The sequence below is a fragment of the Rana temporaria genome, chromosome 6 (genome assembly GCF_905171775.1).
Source record: "Rana temporaria chromosome 6, aRanTem1.1, whole genome shotgun sequence".
NCBI lineage: Eukaryota > Metazoa > Chordata > Amphibia > Anura > Ranidae > Rana > Rana temporaria.
In genome coordinates, this window is record NC_053494.1 from 217358432 (window position 1) to 217377814 (window position 19383).

Here is a 19383-nt window from a genome sequence, read left to right on the forward strand (position 1 = left end):
ATTTTTCCACCTGAACAAAACAAAAATAAAATAGATAAAACTATAGTAAAAAAAAAAAAGAAAAATATATATAAAAAAAAAAATTGAGAGAGAAAAAAATTAACAAAAAAATTAATAAAAAAAACATGAAAATTAATAAAAATATAAAAATTATATTAAAATAAAAAAAATGGAAATAAAAATGAAAATTTATAATAATAAAAAAATAAAATGAATAAAATAATAAGAATTCAAAAAAATGTTTAAAAAAAATAATTAAAAAAAAAACATGAAAAAAAATATAAAAATGTATAATAAAAAAATGTGAATAATAAAAAGATTACATGAGAGAGAGAAAAAAAAAAAGAAATATTACAAAAAAATTTTTTTAAAGGTTATATTAAAAAGAAAACTGAAGCTAATAGGCTTATCCTCGAAAATATGCATACATCAAGGTCCTCTATAATTTTCCAAACACGACTTGCAAATCTCTAACTCACATCTAAATCCTTATTCATAGCAAAGAAACATTAACCCCCGAAAATTCTCGCCATCCCTGCAGCTCTTTAACCACTTAACGCCCGCCGCACGACTATTTACGTCCGCAAAATGGCACGGACAGGCAGATGGGCGTATATATACGTCCTTGCCTTTCCGCGGGTCGGGGGTCCGATCGGGACCCCCCCCCCTGCTGGGGGTGGCTTACCTCGGGGAGCGATCCGGGACGACGGCGCGGATATTCGTTTATAGCCGCCCCCTCGCGATCGATCCCCGGAGCTGAAGAACGGGGAGAGCCGTATGTAAACACGGCTTCCCCGTGCTTCACTGTGGCGGCTGCATCGATCGAGTGATCCCTTTTATAGGGAGACTCGATCGATGACGTCAGACCTACAGCCACACCCCCCTACAGTTGTAAACACACACTAGGTGCACCCTAACTCCTACAGCGCCCCCTGTGGTTAACTCCCAAACTGCAACTGTCATTTTCACAATAAACAATGCAATTTAAATGCATTTTTTGCTGTGAAAATGACAATGGTCCCAAAAATGTGTCAAAATTGTCCGATGTGTCCGCCATAATGTCGCAGTCACGAAAAAAATCGCTGATCGCTGCCATTAGTAGTAAAAAAAAAAAAATTCATAAAAATGCAATAAAACTATCCCCTATTTTGTAAACGCTATAAATTTTGCGCAAACCAATCGATAAACGCTTATTGCGATTTTTTTTTTTACCAAAAATATGTAAGAGAATACGTATCGGCCTCAACTGAGGAGGAAAAAAAATGTATATATGTTTTTGGGGGATATTTATTACAGCAAAAATTAAAAAATATTGCATTTTTTTCAAAATTGTCGCTCTATTTTTGTTTATAGCGCAAAAAATAAAAACCGCAGAGGTGATCAAATACCACCAAAAGAAAGCTCTATTTGTGGGGAAAAAAGGACGCCAATTTTGTTTGGGAGCCACGTCGCACGACCGCGCAATTGTCTGTTAAAGCGGCGCAGTGCTGAATTGTAAAAACCCCTTGGGTCATTTAGCAGCATATTGGTCCGGGGCTTAAGTGGTTGAAAAGAAAACTGAAACTAAGAGGCTTATCCTCAGAAATATGCATATATATCAAGGTCCTCTATAATTTTCCAAACACGACCGGCAAATCTCTAACTCACATCTAAATCCTTATTCATAGCAAAGAAACGTTAACCCCGAAAATTCTCACCAACCCTGCAGCTCTTTAAGGGCTGCTCCCATTGTTTCCTCCCCTTGCTATATTTGAATGAACATGTGGCTCCTCCCCTTTATCATAATAATGACACAAAGCTATTTCCATTTCAGATAAAGTGTCACCAGTACTGGCCGGAGCCCATAGGGACCTCTGAATTTGGCAATTTCCAAATAACCTGCCACTCGGAAGTAGGAAACCCAGCGTATGTTTTCCGAGAGATGACGCTGACAAACTTGGAGGTGAGTCTTCATTATTTAAAGCGCACATGTGCCCCTCCCCCCCCCCCCCCGGGGAAAGTGTTATAGGGGGGGTGGGCAACTGCAGCCCTCCAGCTGTTGTGGGACTACATATCCCATGAGGCATTGCAAAACTGACAGTTACAAGCATGACTCGCAGAGGCATGATGGGACTTGTAGTTCCACAACTGCTGGAAGACCACTACTCCTGCTTTATATAAGCAGAACAGACTTTTAGCTGGATTCTGGTACGGCGGCGTATCGTATTTACACTACGCCGCCGTAAGTTTGCAAGGCAAGTACTGTATTCACAAAGTACTTGCCTGCTAAGTTACGGCGGCGTAGCGTAAATGCGGCGGGCGTAAGCGCGGCTAATTCAAACTTGGCTGAGGGGGCGTGTTTTATGCTAATATGGGTTGACCTGACGTGATTGACGTTTTTTTTGGAACGCATGCGCCGTCCGTGTACATATGCCAGTGTGCATTGCGGCAAAGTACACCGCACGGACGTATTGGTTTCAACGTGGACGTAAATTACGTCCAGCCCTATTCACGGACGACTTACGCAAACGACGTAAAATTTTAAAATTTCGACGCAGGAACGACGGCCATACTTAAGATTACTAGTCCAGCTATTTGATGGAATAAATATACGCCTGAAAATGCGTTACGTAAACGGCGTATCTGTACTGCGTCGGCCGGGCGTACGTTCGTGAATCGGCGTATCTAGTGATTTACATATTCTACACCGACCGCAATGGAAGCGCCACCTAGCGGCCAGCCTAAAAATTACACTTTAAGATAAGACACTTACGCCGCTCGTATCTTAGCCTAATTTAAGCGTATCTGGTTACCAGAATACACTTAAATTTGCGTCGGCGCAGATTCTAATCTACTGATAAGCCAGCCTAAGTCTATCTGAATCTGCCTATTTGGCTTTATCCATTTATCATACTGTTTTCTCTCCAATCCAGAAAAATGAGAGCCGTCCTCTCACACAGGTCCAGTACACGGCCTGGCCGGATCACGGCGTACCCGACGATTCCAGCGACTTCCTGGATTTTGTGTGCCTTGTAAGGCAGAAGAGGGCCAACCACGATGAGCCGGTGGTGGTACACTGCAGGTATTGTGATTGGAGTCCAGCGCTGAGCCCCCGCTCAGTAGAGCTCCTCAGATAGCGTCTTTGCATTTGCCAAAAGAGATGTGGGGGTTTGTGTAATAGGAGTGCTGAGGTCCAAGTACAGAAAAACAGCCAATGGAAGAATGTGGGGTAGTCCTGAATAATGAAATGTTGTCAGCAGTGATGGAGCACTGCCACCTGCTGGTCAGAGGGATTATTGAATGTCTCTGGTCTCAGCACAAGAAGAATGTGCGTGCCTAGATTTTATTTATTTCTATTAACACACATGGTGGAGTCCAGAAATATTATCAGGGGTAAGGTATAGTACAGAGGTGAGTCCAGGAATAATATCAGGGGTAAGGTATAGTACAGAGGTGAGTCCAGGAATAATATCAGGGGTAAGGTATAGTACAGAGGTGAGTCCAGGAATAATATCAGGGGTAAGGTATAGTACAGAGGTGAGTCCAGGAATATTATCAGGGGTAAGGTATAGTACAGAGGTGAGTCCAGAAATATTATCAGGGGTAAGGTATAGTACAGAGGTGAGTCCAGGAATATTATCAGGGGTAAGGTATAGTACAGAGGTGAGTCCAGGAATATTATCAGTGGTAAGGTATAGTACAGAGGTGAGTCCAGGAATATTATCAGGGGTAAGGTATAGTACAGAGGTGAGACCAGGAATGTTATCAGGGGTAAGGTATAGTACAGAGGTGAGTCCAGGAATATTATCAGGGGTAAGGTATAGTACAGAGGTGAGTCCAGGAATATTATCAGGGGTAAGGTATAGTGCAGAGGGGAGTCCAGGAATAATATCAGGGGTAAGGTATAGTACAGAGGTGAGTCCAGGAATAATATCAGGGGTAAGGTTTAGTACAGAGGTGAGTCCAGGAATAATATCAGGGGTAAGGTATAGTACAGAGGTGAGTCCAGGAATATTTTCAGGGGTAAGGTATAGTACAGAGGGGAGTCCAGGAATATTATCAGGGGTAAGGTATAGTACAGAGGGGAGTCCAGGAATATTATCAGGGGTAAGGTATAGTACAGAGAGGAGACCAGGAATATTATCAGGGGTAAGGTATAGTACAGAGGTGAGTCCAGAGATAATATCAGGGGTAAGGTATAGTACAGAGGTGAGTCCAGGAATATTATCAGAGGTAAGGTATAGTACAGAGGGGAGTCCAGGAATAATATCAGGGGTAAGGTATAGTACAGAGGTGAGTCCAGGAATAATATCAGGGGTAAGGTATAGTACAGAGGTGAGTCCAGGAATATTATCAGGGGTAAGGTATAGTACAGAGGTGAGTCCAGGAATATTATCAGGGGTAAGGTATAGTACAGAGGTGAGTCCAGGAATATTATCAGGGGTAAGGTATAGTACAGAGGTGAGTCCAGGAATAATATCAGGGGTAAGGTATAGTGCAGAGGTGAGTCCAGGAATATTATCAGGGGTAAGGTATAGTACAGAGGTGAGTCCAGGAATATTATCAGGGGTAAGGTATAGTACAGAGGTGAGTCCAGGGATATTATCAGGGTTAAGGTATAGTACAGAGGTGAGTCCAGGAATATTATCAGGGGTAAGGTATAGTACAGAGGTGAGTCCAGGGATAATATCAGGGGTAAGGTATAGTACAGGGGTGAGTCCAGGAATATTATCAGGGGTAAGGTATAGTACAGAGGGGAGTCCAGGAATAATATCAGGGGTAAGGTATAGTACAGAGGTGAGTCCAGGAATAATATCAGGGGTAAGGTATAGTACAGACGTGAGTCCAGGAATAATATCAGGGGTAAGGTATAGTACAGAGGTGAGTCCAGGAATAATATCAGGGGTACGGTATAGTACAGAGGTGAGTCCAGGGATACTATCAGGGGTAAGGTATAGTACAGAGGTGAGTCCAGGAATATTATCAGGGGTAAGGTATAGTACAGAGGGGAGTCCAGGAATAATATCAGGGGTAAGGTATAGTACAGAGGTGAGTCCAGGAATATTATCAGGGGTAAGGTATAGTACAGAGGTGAGTCCAGGAATATTATCAGGGGTAAGGTATAGTACAGAGGTGAGTCCAGGAATAATATCAGGGGTAAGGTATAGTACAGAGGTGAGTCCAGGAATAATATCAGGGGTAAGGTATAGTACAGAGGTGAGTCCAGGAATATTATCAGGGGTAAGGTATAGTACAGAGGTGAGTCCAGGAATAATATCAGGGGTAAGGTATAGTACAGAGGTGAGTACAGGAATATTATCAGGGGTAAGGTATAGTACAGAGGTGAGTCCAGGAATATTATCAGAGGTAAGGTATAGTACAGAGGTGAGTCCAGGAATAATATCAGGGGTAAGGTATAGTACAGAGGTGAGTCCAGGAATATTATCAGGGGTAAGGTATAGTACAGAGGTGAGTCCAGGAATAATATCAGGGGTAAGGTATAGTACAGAGGTGAGTCCAGGAATATTATCAGGGGTAAGGTATAGTACAGACGTGAGTCCAGGAATAATATCAGGGGTAAGGTATAGTACAGAGGTGAGTACAGGAATATTATCAGGGGTAAGGTATAGTACAGAGGTGAGTCCAGGAATATTATCAGGGGTAAGGTATAGTACAGAGGTGAGTCCAGGAATATTATCAGAGGTAAGGTATAGTACAGAGGTGAGTCCAGGAATAATATCAGGGGTAAGGTATAGTACAGAGGTGAGTCCAGGAATAATATCAGGGGTAAGGTATAGTACAGAGGTGAGTCCAGGAATAATATCAGGGGTAAGGTATAGTACAGAGGTGAGTCCAGGAATATTATCAGGGGTAAGGTATAGTACAGAGGTGAGTCCAGGAATATTATCAGGGGTAAGGTATAGTACAGAGGTGAGTCCAGGAATATTATCAGGGGTAAGGTATAGTACAGAGGTGAGTCCAGGGATATTATCAGGGTTAAGGTATAGTACAGAGGTGAGTCCAGGAATATTATCAGGGGTAAGGTATAGTACAGAGGTGAGTCCAGGAATATTATCAGGGGTAAGGTATAGTACAGAGGTAAGTCCAGGAATAATATCAGGGGTAAGGTATAGTACAGAGGTGAGTCCAGGGATAATATCAGGGGTAAGGTATAGTACAGGGGTGAGTCCAGGAATATTATCAGGGGTAAGGTATAGTACAGACGTGAGTCCAGGAATAATATCAGGGGTACGGTATAGTACAGAGGTGAGTCCAGGAATATTATCAGGGGTAAGGTATAGTACAGAGGGGAGTCCAGGAATAATATCAGGGGTAAGGTATAGTATAGAGGTGAGTCCAGGAATAATATCAGGGGTAAGGTATAGTACAGAGGTGAGTCCAGGAATAATATCAGGGGTAAGGTATAGTACAGAGGTGAGTCCAGGAATATTATCAGGGGTAAGGTATAGTACAGACGTGAGTCCAGGAATAATATCAGGGGTAAGAAGGTATAGTACAGAGGTGAGTCCAGGAATATTATCAGGGGTAAGGTATAGTACAGAGGGGAGTCCAGGAATAATATCAGGGGTAAGGTATAGTACAGAGGTGAGTCCAGGAATAATATTAGGGGTAAGGTATAGTACAGAGGTGAGTCCAGGAATAATATCAGGGGTAAGGTATAGTACAGAGGTGAGTCCAGGAATATTATCAGGGGTAAGGTATAGTACAGAGGGGAGTCCAGGAATAATATCAGGGGTAAGGTATAGTACAGAGAGGAGACCAGGAATAATATCAGGGGTAAGGTATAGTACAGAGGGGAGTCCAGGAATAATATCAGGGGTAAGGTATAGTACAGAGATGAGTCCAGGAATAATATCAGGGGTAAGGTATAGTACAGAGGTGAGTCCAGGAATAATATTAGGGGTAAGGTATAGTACAGAGGGGAGTCCAGGAATAATATCAGGGGTAAGGTATAGTACAGAGGTGAGTCCAGGAATAATATCAGGGGTAAGGTATAGTACAGAGGTGAGTCCTGGAATATTATCAGGGGTAAGGTATAGTACAGAGAGGAGACCAGGAATAATATCAGGGGTAAGGTATAGTACAGAGGTGAGTCCAGGAATAATATCAGGGGTAAGGTATAGTACAGAGGTGAGTCCAGGAATATCAGGGGTAAGGTATAGTACAGAGGTGAGTCCGGGAATATTATCAGGGGTAAGGTATAGTACAGAGGTGAGTCCAGGAATAATATCAGGGGTAAGGTATAGTACAGAGGTGAGTCCAGGAATAATATCAGGGGTAAGGTATAGTACAGAGGTGAGTCCAGGAATAATATTAGGGGTAAGGTATAGTACAGAGGTGAGTCCAGGAATAATATTAGGGGTAAGGTATAGTACAGAGGTGAGTCCAGGAATAATATCAGGGGTAAGGTATAGTACAGAGGTGAGTCCAGGAATAATATCAGGGGTAAGGTATAGTACAGAGGTGAGTCCAGGAATAATATCAGGGGTAAGGTATAGTACAGAGGTGAGTCCAGGAATAATATCAGGGGTAAGGTATAGTACAGAGGAGAGTCCAGGAATATTATCAGGGGTAAGGTATAGTACAGGGGTGAGTCCAGGAATATTATCAGGGGGTAAGGTATAGTACAGAGGTGAGTCCAGGAATAATATCAGGGGTAAGGTATAGTACAGAGGTGAGTCCAGGAATAATATCAGGGGTAAGGTATAGTACAGAGGTGAGTCCAGGAATAATATTAGGGGTAAGGTATAGTACAGAGGTGAGTCCAGGAATAATATTAGGGGTAAGGTATAGTACAGAGGTGAGTCCAGGAATAATATCAGGGGTAAGGTATAGTACAGAGGTGAGTCCAGGAATAATATCAGGGGTAAGGTATAGTACAGAGGTGAGTCCAGGAATAATATCAGGGGTAAGGTATAGTACAGAGGTGAGTCCAGGAATAATATTAGGGGTAAGGTATAGTACAGAGGTGAGTCCAGGAATAATATCAGGGGTAAGGTATAGTACAGAGGTGAGTCCAGGAATAATATCAGGGGTAAGGTATAGTACAGAGGTGAGTCCAGGAATAATATCAGGGGTAAGGTATAGTACAGAGGTGAGTCCAGGAATAATATTAGGGGTAAGGTATAGTACAGAGGTGAGTCCAGGAATAATATTAGGGGTAAGGTATAGTACAGAGGTGAGTCCAGGAATAATATCAGGGGTAAGGTATAGTACAGAGGTGAGTCCAGGAATAATATCAGGGGTAAGGTATAGTACAGAGGTGAGTCCAGGAATAATATTAGGGGTAAGGTATAGTACAGAGGTGAGTCCAGGAATAATATCAGGGGTAAGGTATAGTACAGAGGTGAGTCCAGGAATAATATCAGGGGTAAGGTATAGTACAGAGGTGAGTCCAGGAATAATATCAGGGGTAAGGTATAGTACAGAGGTGAGTCCAGGAATAATATCAGGGGTAAGGTATAGTACAGAGGTGAGCGATTGTGGCATGAATAATTGTTGGTACGGATATACTGCATGACATACATCCTATTCTTCCCTTGCAGTGCTGGGATTGGTCGAACAGGCGTTCTTATCACCATGGAGACGGCGATGTGTCTGATGGAGTGTAACCAGGCCGTGTACCCGCTGGACATCGTACGAACAATGAGAGACCAGCGGGCTATGATGATTCAGACGCCGGTAACTTGCTGTAGAAATGGCTTTGATCTGGGATCTAGCACAGTGCGGTCATGGGTGGGGGTGGGGGGGGGGTCACCTTATTCCTATTAGAGACCGCACTGCTTGCTGATCTTCCTACTATACCAGAATTGGCATCACACCTTGCCGCCCACGTGACGCTTATGTGCAGCACTGAGGAAGCTATACGATCGATCGAAACTCGGCCCGTTCAGCTGGGAACAGCCAAATTCGACTTCTGTACAACAACCCTGTCAGATTTCCTTCGCTCGTTCGGTGCTGCAGGCTGTAGCCTGCAATGCTGATCAGTGTACAGTGGAACCTTGGATTACGAGCATAATCCGTTCCAGGAGAATGCATATAGGCCTGGATTCAAGAAGCAATTGCGCCTGTGTAACCATAAGTTACACAGCGCAATTGCCTACTTGCCCCGGCGTAACGAGTGCTCCTGATTCAGGAACCTCGTTACACCGACTGCAGCCTAAGATATGCGCGGCATAAGGCTCTTATGCCCGCATATCTTAGGCTGCATTCTTGCGGTGGCCGCTAGGTGGCGTTCCCGTTGTGCTCAGAGTATAGTATGCAAACTGCATACTAACGCCAATTCACAACGTTGCGCGAGCCCTGCGTACGCAATTTACGTCGTTTCCGTACGGCGGTTTTCGCGTAAGGCTGCCCCTGCTATTAGCAGGGGCAGCCAATGTTACGTATACCCGTCGTTCCCGCGTCGCGAAATTTTAAATTTACGTCGTTTGCGTAAGTGAATCGTGAATGGCGCTGGACGCCATTCACGTTCACTTTGAAGCAAATGACGTCCTTGCGACGTCATTTGCCGCAATGCACGTCGGGAAAGTTTCCCGACGGAGCATGCGCTCTACGCTCGGCGTGTGAACGCGCCTAATTTAAATGATTCCCGCCCCCTACGGGATCATTTAAATTGCGCGCGCTTACGCCGGGCATTTTGCCGGCGCGCTCACGCAATTTACGGAGCTACTGCTCCGTGAATCAAGGGCAGCGCAGAAAATTTGCGGGGGCGCAGGGCAAAAACGTTGCCCTGCGCCTCCGTAAAAAATTTGCAAATCTACTTGAATCCGGGCCACAGTTTAAAGTACTTGCATATCAAAGCGAGTTTACCCATTGAAGTCAATGGAAACTAAAATAATTTGTTCCGCTTTGAGTTCAATGGCATGCAATACCGGATGTGGCCACAGGTTGGGGGGCACCAGAGAGCTTTGGAAACACCCGCAAAGGGCAGAGGACACCTCGGCTGAACTCGGGAAAGGCTCAGGAACGGAGTATTTCCGAAATTTTCCAAACGGCGCCTGATCGGCTCAATGGGGTTGCACTGATGGATCCATGTTGCCAGTCAGTGCCCATTTGTGGGCACTGATTGGCATCTTTTTTTTTTTTTTTTTTTTTACTGCCCTTTTTTTTTTTTTTTTTTACTGACTTTTTATTGTTTTTTTTTTTATTGCCCCCCCTTTTTTTTTTTTTCTTCCCTGGTGGTCCAGTGTGGCGATCCGAGGGGGGGGGGGCTGCGCTGATAAAAACAATCAGCGCAAACCCCCCTGTCAGGAGAGCCGCCGATCGGCTCTCCTCTACTCCCATCTGTCAGACGTAAGTCAACGGCCATCAACGGCTCTTCCTGTTTACATCATGATCAGCCGTGATTGGACACGGCTGATCACGTGGTAAAGAGTCTCCGCCGGAGGCTCTTTACTGAGATCGGAGATGCAGGGTGTCACACTGACACCCCGCATTACAGATCGCCGCGCTGCGCGCCCCCACAAAGTCCTGCAGGACGTCAATAGACGTCCAGTCAGGATTTCAGAACCACTTCCCAGACGTCAATCTGTTATTGACCGGGCGGGAAGTGGTTAAAAACCTTCAGTATGCAGTTCCCTCTCAGCCCCCCCCTAATACTCACTCGATCCAGTGATGTGCATGAGAGCAGACGCTCGCCCCGAGTCTCTCCCTCCTCATTGGCTGTCAATCAGCCAATGAGGAGGGGGGCGGGACCGAGTCGCATAAACACACAGAGGCAGCTCAGGAGCAAGCACACATGAGTGCCCCCAAAGAAAGCCGCTTGTTCTGGGGACACACAGCAAGAGGGAGGGGCCAGGAGCGTGCTGGTTGGCGACCAGAGAAGAGGAGGATCGGGGCTGCCCTGTGCAAAACCATTACACCGAGCAGGTATGTATAACGTGTTTGTTAAAAAAAAATAAAAGGTTTCCCTTTATAAGCTTTTCCATAGATGGATCCAATCAGATCGAAGGAATTCGATCCATCTATGGGCAGGCTGGTTGTGCTGAAGTCAATCCAGCCTGTTGGATAGGCTATAGCCGCCAGCAGTAGTCATTGCATGCTGCCGGCAGGGACGACTCCACGCTGGCGTAGCACAATAGGGATTTCCCATCAAGAGTGATTGTATTGATGGGGAAATCAAGCAATTTTCTTTCCTGCAACCCATGGTTGCAGGGAAAAAATATTGCTTCATCTATGGCCAGGCTTATTCCAATGTCTTCCCACATCTGGAGAGCTCATCCATGCTCCAGTCTGTCAAAAGTGAAGGGACTGCCCGCCCCCCTTATGATGTCAGCATGAATAAAACTTTATTGTTTCAGACAAAGAATACAGAAGACCTGCCAGACCCGCCTCACACTGGTGCATTTCACCCAAACAGAGCTTAGTCGCAGAGCAGACATCACTAAGCGGCGGACCGTTGTCTGGATCCAGACAGATTCACTTTCCCATTCAGACAGCCGTGGTCCCGCTATTTAGGACCCCGTTCTAGCCCCCCCCCCCCCCCCCAGTTGCCGCCACTGCTGTCATTATCACAACGTAGCAGAGAGAAAGAGACGTCACAGTTCTGGACAGAGAGCAGAACGCTCAGCAGCTTTAGATGGAGGGCGAGAGCTGCTAGAGGTAACCGTTCACAGTAACAAGCTGAGGATTGGTTGCTAGGACCGCCCTGCATTCTAGCAACCAATCACCCGCTGGGTAACTTGAAAAGTTAACTCCGGGAGCTCCTGCTTCTGCCCTCCTTTCAAAGCCGCTGTGCCTCCCGCTCCCTGTCCAGAACTGTCATGCCTCACGCTCTCCACTCTGTGTACCCGAGTAAGGTAGGAAAGTTGAGAGGCAGAGCTGTGGGTGGCTGTGATGTGAAGGGGGCAGAGCTGTGGGGGGCTGTGATGTGAAGAGGGGGTAGAGCTTTTGGGTCTGCAATGTTACGGGGAGGGGGGCGGAGCTGTGGGGGTCTGTAATGTGACTGGGGGGGCAGAGCTCTGGGGAACTGTAATGTAAAGAGGGAGCAGAGCTGTGGAGGGCTGTATATAAAAGGGGGGGCAGAGCTTTGGGGGGGGGGGTTGTAAAGTGAAGGGGGGCAGAGCAGTGGGGGGCCGTGATGTGAGGAGGAGGTAGAGCTGTGGGGGGGGGGGGTTTGCAATGTGATGGGGGGCAGAGCTGTAGGGATTTGCAATGTGACTTGGGGGGCTGTGATGTGAGGAGGAGGTAGAGCTGTGGGGGGGTCTGCAATGTGACGGGGAGGGGGGGCAGAGCTGTAGGGATCTGCAATGTGACTGGGGGGCAGAGCTGTACGTGGCTGTGATGTGAAGGGGGGGGGGGCAGAGCTGTGGGGGGCTGTGATGTGAAGAGGGGGTAGAGCTTTGGGAGTCTGCAATGTTACGGGGAGGGGAGCAGAGCTGTGGGGGTCTGTTATGTGACTGGGGGGGCAGAGCTGTGGGGAACTGTAATGTAAAGAGGGAGCAGAGCTGTGGAGGGCTGTATGTAAAGGGGGAGCAGAGCTTTGGGGGGGGGGTTGTGATGTGAAGGGGGCAGAGCTGTGGGGGGCTGTGATGTGAGGAGACGGTAGAGATGTGGGGGGGTCTGCAATGTGACGGGGAGGGGGGCAGAGCTGTAGGGGTCTGCAATGTGACTGGGGGTAGAGCTGTGGGGGGCTGTGATGTGAAGGTGGGCAGAGCTGTGGGGGGAGGGGGGGCTGCAATGTGACTGGGGGGCAGAGCTGTATGGGTCTGTGATGTGTGGGGGGCTGTAATGTGAAGGCAAGGCAGAACTGCAGGGGACTGTGATGTGAAAGGGGGGGTGCAGAGCTGTGGGGGGCTATGATGTGAAGAGGGGACATAGCTGTCTGGGTCTGCAATGTGACGGGGAGGGCAGAGCTGGGGGGTACTGTAATGTAAAGGGGGAGCAGAGCTGTGGGGGTGGACTGTAATATGAAGGGGGAGCAGAGTGGGGGCTGTGATGTGAAGAGGGGGACAGAGCCGTCTGGGTCTGCAATGTGACAGGGAGGGCAGAGTGGGGGGATACTGTAATGTAAAGGTTGAGCAGGGCTGTGATGTGAATGGGAGGACAGAGCTGTGGGGGGCTGAGATGTGATTTAAAGGGGGAGGCAATGCTGTGGTGGGCTGTGATGTGAAAGGGGGTAAGATTACACAGCTGTGGGTAAAGGGGGGGGGGGGGGCAGACAGTACTGAGGACACTGATGTAAGAATGGGATGTGATATAGGAGGAGGGGGACTGTGATGTAAAGGATCTGAGTGATTACACAAACATACGATTTGGACCTCTGCTGGAAGGAAATCTTATTTATCCTTGAATTCTCATTTTTATACCCCTGTCCTATCTCTACGACTAAGCCATGTTTAGGTGATACACATCTGAGTGAGAAGGGTCTGAGCGGATCTTCTGCATTCTTTGTCAGGATTAATAAAGTTTTATTCATGCTGTGACGTCATCAGACTGTGGGCGGTCTCTCTTTTCTTTTGACTTGTTATTAATCACCTTGTGTTCTTCTGCTCATGTTCATACTTCTGCCTCTGTCATGGTCACAGTGAAGGACGGTTTCCTCTTCTTCTTCTCCTCGGCAGAGCCAGTACCGCTTTGTGTGTGAAGCCATCTTGAAGGTCTATGAAGAAGGGATCGTAAAGTCTCTAAAAACATCACATCATTAACGGAGGACGAAACATCCAAGTGGAGACGCCCGTTTCCCCTTCCCCCCCCCCCCCACAAGCCGAGAATCGAAGAATCCTCGCCCGCTCGTCCTGCCCCAGGGGCGTGGGCGATCAAGTCAAGGAGATTTCGGGAAAGGACTTTGAAGAATTCAGCACTGTTGCACTTTACGTTGAAACAAACAGAAAATAATAGAATTTCTGAAACTCAACATTTCTCTTTTCTGCTTTGGAAGACGATTTTTTTTTCCCCTTTTTTATTTTTAAGAAACATTTCAACGAAATGCTTTGCTCAGAACAAATTGAATGACGTTTTTTTGTTTCTGTAGCTTTGCTTTCTTGTTCCACGATCCCGCCGCCGGGGAGGTGGAAAGGTACTCCCGTCGGGGAGGTGGAAAGGTACTCCCGCCGGGGAGGTGGAAAGGTACTCCCGTCGGGGAGGTGGAAAGGTACTCCCGTCGGGGAGGGGGAAAACTATGCCCCCGGCCTCTATGGAAAGGACTCGCCTAGACTATATGATACAATGTGTCCAAAGCAGTCATCCCCCCCCCCCCCAAATGGCCTAAGATCGGCCTTTGCGTTGTGCGATGTATGGGCCGGCCTTTAGTTGCGACCTTACGCGATCGCTGGATGTAACGGGAGTTTTGGAAAGAAAGTCCAGTGCATGAACTGAAGGAAACTTTACTGCATCATGAGGTGTTTATGAGCTTGTAGGATCCTTAGATCGAGGTGCAGTGTGCATTAAAGCTGAACTCCGGGCAGAAATTTTGAATTCCAACCATTAACAGATCTTATTTTTTTGCAAACAAAGCTGCAAAATCTGTCCGTTTTCAATGCAGCATTTCTAGCGCTCAGTGTTCTGAATGTCTTGGTTGGAAGACTGGTGGCCACCATGCCTCCTTCCTCAAGCCACCAGTCCTGCGGTCGTGTTACACGACCATAGGGCTGGTGACACTTAGGTTCATTTCTAACGGCAGCAGCGTCATTACATTGCTGTAGTGGGAGGACCCAGGCGTCCTGCCCACTCTCCCTGCCTAATTTGACAGGCCAGGAGACTCTTGGTGTGTCCCACCCTCCATGATCTCATAACTGGACTCGGAGGCCAGTAGACGAATTTTCTCTCCTGCCCACCATGACATCATACCTTGACTGGCAAGCCAGAATACTTCTAGTCCGTTCCTCCCATCATGACCTCAAACCTTGACTAACAGGCCAGGAGACTTCTTGTCTGTCCCTTCCACCATGACCTCAGAGTTTGACTAGCAGGCCAGGAGTCTTCAAATCTGTCCTGCCTACATGGCGACGTATCTTGACTGACAAGCAAGGAGACCTTTAAGTCTGTCCCACCCACCATGACATCATACCTTGACTAACAGGTCTGGAGACTTCTTGTCTGTCCTGCCTACATGATGACATATTTTGACTGACAAGCCAGGAAATTCCTAGTCTGTCCCTCCCACCATGACATCATACCTTGACTACCAGGCCAGGAGTCTTCAAATCTGTCCTGCTTACATGGCGACATATCTTAACTGCCAAACCAGGAGACTTCAAGTCTGTCCCTCCCACCATGACATCATACCTTGATTGACAGGCCAGGGCACTTCTAGTCTGTCCCTTCTTCCATGACATACAACCTTGACCAACAGGCACCATGACCTCATACCTTGACTGACAAGATAGAAAATTCCTAGCCTGTCCCTCCCACCATGACATCATACCTTGACTGACCAGCCAGAAGACTTCTAATCTGTCCTGCCTACATGATGACATATTTTGACTGACAATCCCGGGAATTCCTGGTCTGTCCCTCCCACCATGACATCATACCTTGACTTCTAATCTGTCCTGCTTACATGGCGACATATCTTGACTGGCAAGCCAAGAGACTTCTTTTCTGTCCCGCCCACCATGACATCATACTTGGACTGACAGGCCAGGAGACATCTGTCCCGCCCACCATGACATCATACCTTGACTAACAGGTCTGGAGACTTCTTGTCTGTCCTGCCTACATGATGACATATTTTGACTGACAAGCCAGGAAATTCCTAGTCTGTCCCTCCCACCATGACATCATACCTTGACTACCAGGCCAGGAGTCTTCAAATCTGTCCTGCTTACATGGCGACATATCTTAACTGCCAATCCAGGAGACTTCAAGTCTGTCCCTCCCACCATGACATCATACCTTGATTGACAGGCCAGGGCACTTCTAGTCTGTCCCTCCTTCCATGACATACAACCTTGACCAACAGGCACCATGACCTCATACCTTGACTGACAAGATAGAAAATTCCTAGCCTGTCCCTCCCACCATGACATCATACCTTGACTGACCAGCCAGAAGACTTCTAATCTGTCCTGCCTACATGATGACATATTTTGACTGACAATCCCGGGAATTCCTGGTCTGTCCCTCCCACCATGACATCATACCTTGACTACCAGGCCAGGAGTCTTCTAATCTGTCCTGCTTACATGGCGACATATCTTGACTGGCAAGCCAAGAGACTTCTTGTCTGTCCCGCCCACCATGACATCATACCTTGCCTGACAGGCCAGGAGACATCTGTCCCGCCCACCATGACATCATACCTTGCCTGACAGGCCAGGAGACATCTGTCCCGCCCACCATGACATCATACCTTGCCTGACAGGCCAGGAGACATCTGTCCCGCCCACCATGACTTCATACCTTGACTGACAAGGCCCGGAAACCCATGGTTTTTCCCAGTGTGCCACAAGCACACCAACATTTACGCCCTTTGCATGCACCTATTCCCATTGCATGATGGGAATTGTAGTATGAACCATAAAAGGAAGTGGCGTTGGTGCTTCATCGATCCCTCCTTACTGTGCCCGGGCATAGATGCAGTAAGTCGCCTAAAGCGATGGCATTACCCACATTAGAAAGTTAATTTACACTAAAGCTATGTTCGTTTTTCCAAATCTAACGTGCTTCTTTTTAATGAGGAAAAGAAGAACTGGGAACACTCCCGGAGTTCAGCTTTAAATGGCGCGGAATGTTTTGTACAGGGTGCTGCTGGTGTAAAAAAAATGATAAATTGGCGATGGTTCAGCCACGCCCTCTCCTGCATGTACTGGCTGTATCCTCACTGGTCTATCAGGCGCCAGCACTCGTTGCCGCACCTTTTATATATGGCTGCAGTTCTCTTCATGTGACCGGAGGATCTCTGCCTGCTACTTGGGACGCAAAAACTGCGACTTTTAGAGCCCCTGAATGATGCGACATATGGGGTGGGACGATACGCTGTAGAAAGCAGGCGGGCTCTTGAAGTGGAAATTTATGCAAAATAAAAAATGTACGTATATAATGCAGTCTGTCACATGACATTAACCCCTTTATGTCCATCTCCCAGCCCCTTTTGGAAAAGAGGGGCTTTCTCGATCGCTGTGATTGGCTGTCCCAGGGATCAAAGGATTGTTAGCCCGTCATCCTGGCTCCTGATCAGCGACAATAACCATGAGATCTTGGCGACAGTGCAGTCACAGTGCTACTAACACAAAACGGCGCACCGAGCTCTATATGTGGAATTACGGCACCTAAATGTGAACAGCCGGTGTAAAGGGATGTTAACGACAGATTTTGTTGTCCCGAGTCCCCCTGTAACAGTTTTATTACCTGTAGATCCATTACCTTTTCTCTTCTTTAGCAGAGTGACAATGTTACAGGGATGAAGGAGATGAGACAGCGCTGACCAACCCAGTGCTGTGATGATGTGTTGCCTTAGCCAGCGCAGCTTCGACCGACGCGTTTCGCCTCTAGTGGGTGGGACGAAACGTATCGGGGAGAGCAACGCTAGGTGAGGCCACACGTCATCCTATCTCATCTCCTTTATCCCTGTTTACATTTACACGTCTGAATAGTGCATAGACGCCTGCTCCCACCCTCTCAATTACCGGCGGGGGGGTTCTCTCGTTCCCCAGCTTTGAGCGGTGCTACAAGCCATACAGATCAAAGTAACAATGCTGTTCATTCTGCATTGAAATCACACAGCAGCATAGTCAGTGGAGTCTAAGATGACCTTTTAATTAAGAGACAAATTAATTAAAGGCCAGATACACTTGCAGCAAGTTTTTATTGGGGGGGGGGGGGGCAGTTTAAACCATTATAAATAAAAGCTGTTGTAAGCACCCCCCTGTCATTGTTATATGGTTTATCCCTGTAAACGAGAGGTTGGACAGCTTGGCCCGTTTAAAGGAAGTTGAAAATCTGTGGTTTTACTGGCAGGATCAACAGATGATAGAACAAATACTGGCTGTAATAGTGACAGGCTGCATCATATAGGTCATTCTTTATTTTGAGTTCCAAAAATATCAAGACATCCGCTTTTGGGTTGATACATTTCACTAATGGTGTGTAGAAAAATGGGCCCACCTAGGATAAGTCTTGTGTGACATGGGTGGGGGTAACCAATCAAAGTCTTAATATGAATGGCCAGGAATTCTGGGCATGGTGGTGATGCGCAGAGACCTCAAACGACGGATTTATCTGCAAAGAGATCTCCGATGGAGAACATATCTTGGCAAAAAACCTCCGGTGGCGGACTTCTCTTTGCAGAGACCTCCAATGGCGGACTTCTCTTTGCAGAGACCTCCAATGGCGGACTTCTCTTTGCAGAGACCTCCAATGGCGGACTTCTCTTTGCAGAGACCTCCGGTGGCGGGCTTCTCTTTGCAGAGACCTCCAATGGCGGACTTATATGCGCAGAGACCTCCGGTGGCGAACTTATCTGGGCCGAGACCTCCAATGGCGGACTTATCTGCACAGAGACCTCCGGTGGCGAACTTATCTGGGCAGAGACCTCCAATGGTGAACTTGTCTGCGCAGAGACCTCCAATGGCGGACTTATCTGCGCAGAGACCTCCAATGGCGGATTTATCTGAGCAGAGACCTCCAGTGGCGGGCTTCTCTTTGCAGAGACCTCCAGTGGCGGGCTTCTCTTTGCAGAGACCTCCGGTGGCGGGCTTCTCTTTGCAGAGACCTCCAGTGGCGGGCTTCTCTTTGCAGAGACCTCCGGTGGCGGGCTTCTCTTTGCAGAGACCTCCGGTGGCGGGCTTCTCTTTGCAGAGACCTCCGGTGGCGGGCTTCTCTTTGCAGAGACCTCCGGTGGCGGGCTTCTCTTTGCAGAGACCTCCGGTGGCGGGCTTCTCTTTGCAGAGACCTCCGATGGCAGACCCATCTGCGCAGAGACCTCCGATGGCGGACCCATCTGCCCAGAGACCTCCGGTGGCGGGCTTCTCTTTGCAGAGACCTCCGGTGGCGGGCTTCTCTTTGCAGAGACCTCCGGTGGCGGGCTTCTCTTTGCAGAGACCTCCGGTGGCGGGCTTCTCTTTGCAGAGACCTCCGATGGCAGACCCATCTGCGCAGAGACCTCCGATGGCAGACCCATCTGCGCAGAGACCTCCGATGGCGGACCCATCTGCCCAGAGACCTCCGATGGCGGACCCATCTGCGCAGAGACCTTAGCGATCCGTTCCCGGACAGTTCTGCAGTGCACCATGTTTCAGAAATGGCGAGTTTGGGCTGCTGATGTGGCAAGCTTAGTCCACATCATAGACACATTTTAGTCGGGGACACGTATGGACAGATCACAGGAGCCGTGTGCTCACCTCCAGTATCGCTGCGTCCAGTTAGCGTACCCGTCCAATGGACGCTTGTAGCCACGCCTCCTTTCTTTTATAAGACATTTCCGGTCGAAATCATTTCTAC

The 19383-nt window shown here is 47.6% G+C and overlaps 2 protein-coding genes across 2 annotated transcripts in view; both read left to right on the forward strand.

Moving 5' to 3' along the window:
- PTPN4 (protein tyrosine phosphatase non-receptor type 4) overlaps positions 1-13911 on the forward strand; it is a 130520-nt gene extending 116609 nt beyond the window's left edge. The window contains exons 24-27 of the mRNA XM_040358245.1: positions 1814-1942; positions 2913-3061; positions 8547-8682; positions 13566-13911. Coding sequence (XP_040214179.1) covers positions 1814-1942; positions 2913-3061; positions 8547-8682; positions 13566-13649 — 498 coding nt within the window. The 3' untranslated portion in view covers positions 13650-13911. The remainder of the gene's footprint in view (positions 1-1813; positions 1943-2912; positions 3062-8546; positions 8683-13565) is intronic.
- Positions 13912-18123: 4212 nt separating this feature from the next.
- Positions 18124-19140, forward strand: LOC120944458 (repetitive proline-rich cell wall protein 2-like). The gene has a single exon (XM_040358517.1). The coding sequence runs from the start codon at positions 18124-18126 to the stop codon at positions 19138-19140; it is 1017 nt and encodes a 338-aa protein (XP_040214451.1).
- Positions 19141-19383: the final 243 nt, after the last annotated feature.

Excerpts from the sequence above, each read along its gene's own strand:
- LOC120944458 (XM_040358517.1), top strand. The coding sequence starts at position 18,124 with ATGGTGGTGATGCGCAGAGACCTCAAACGACGGATTTATCTGCAAAGA.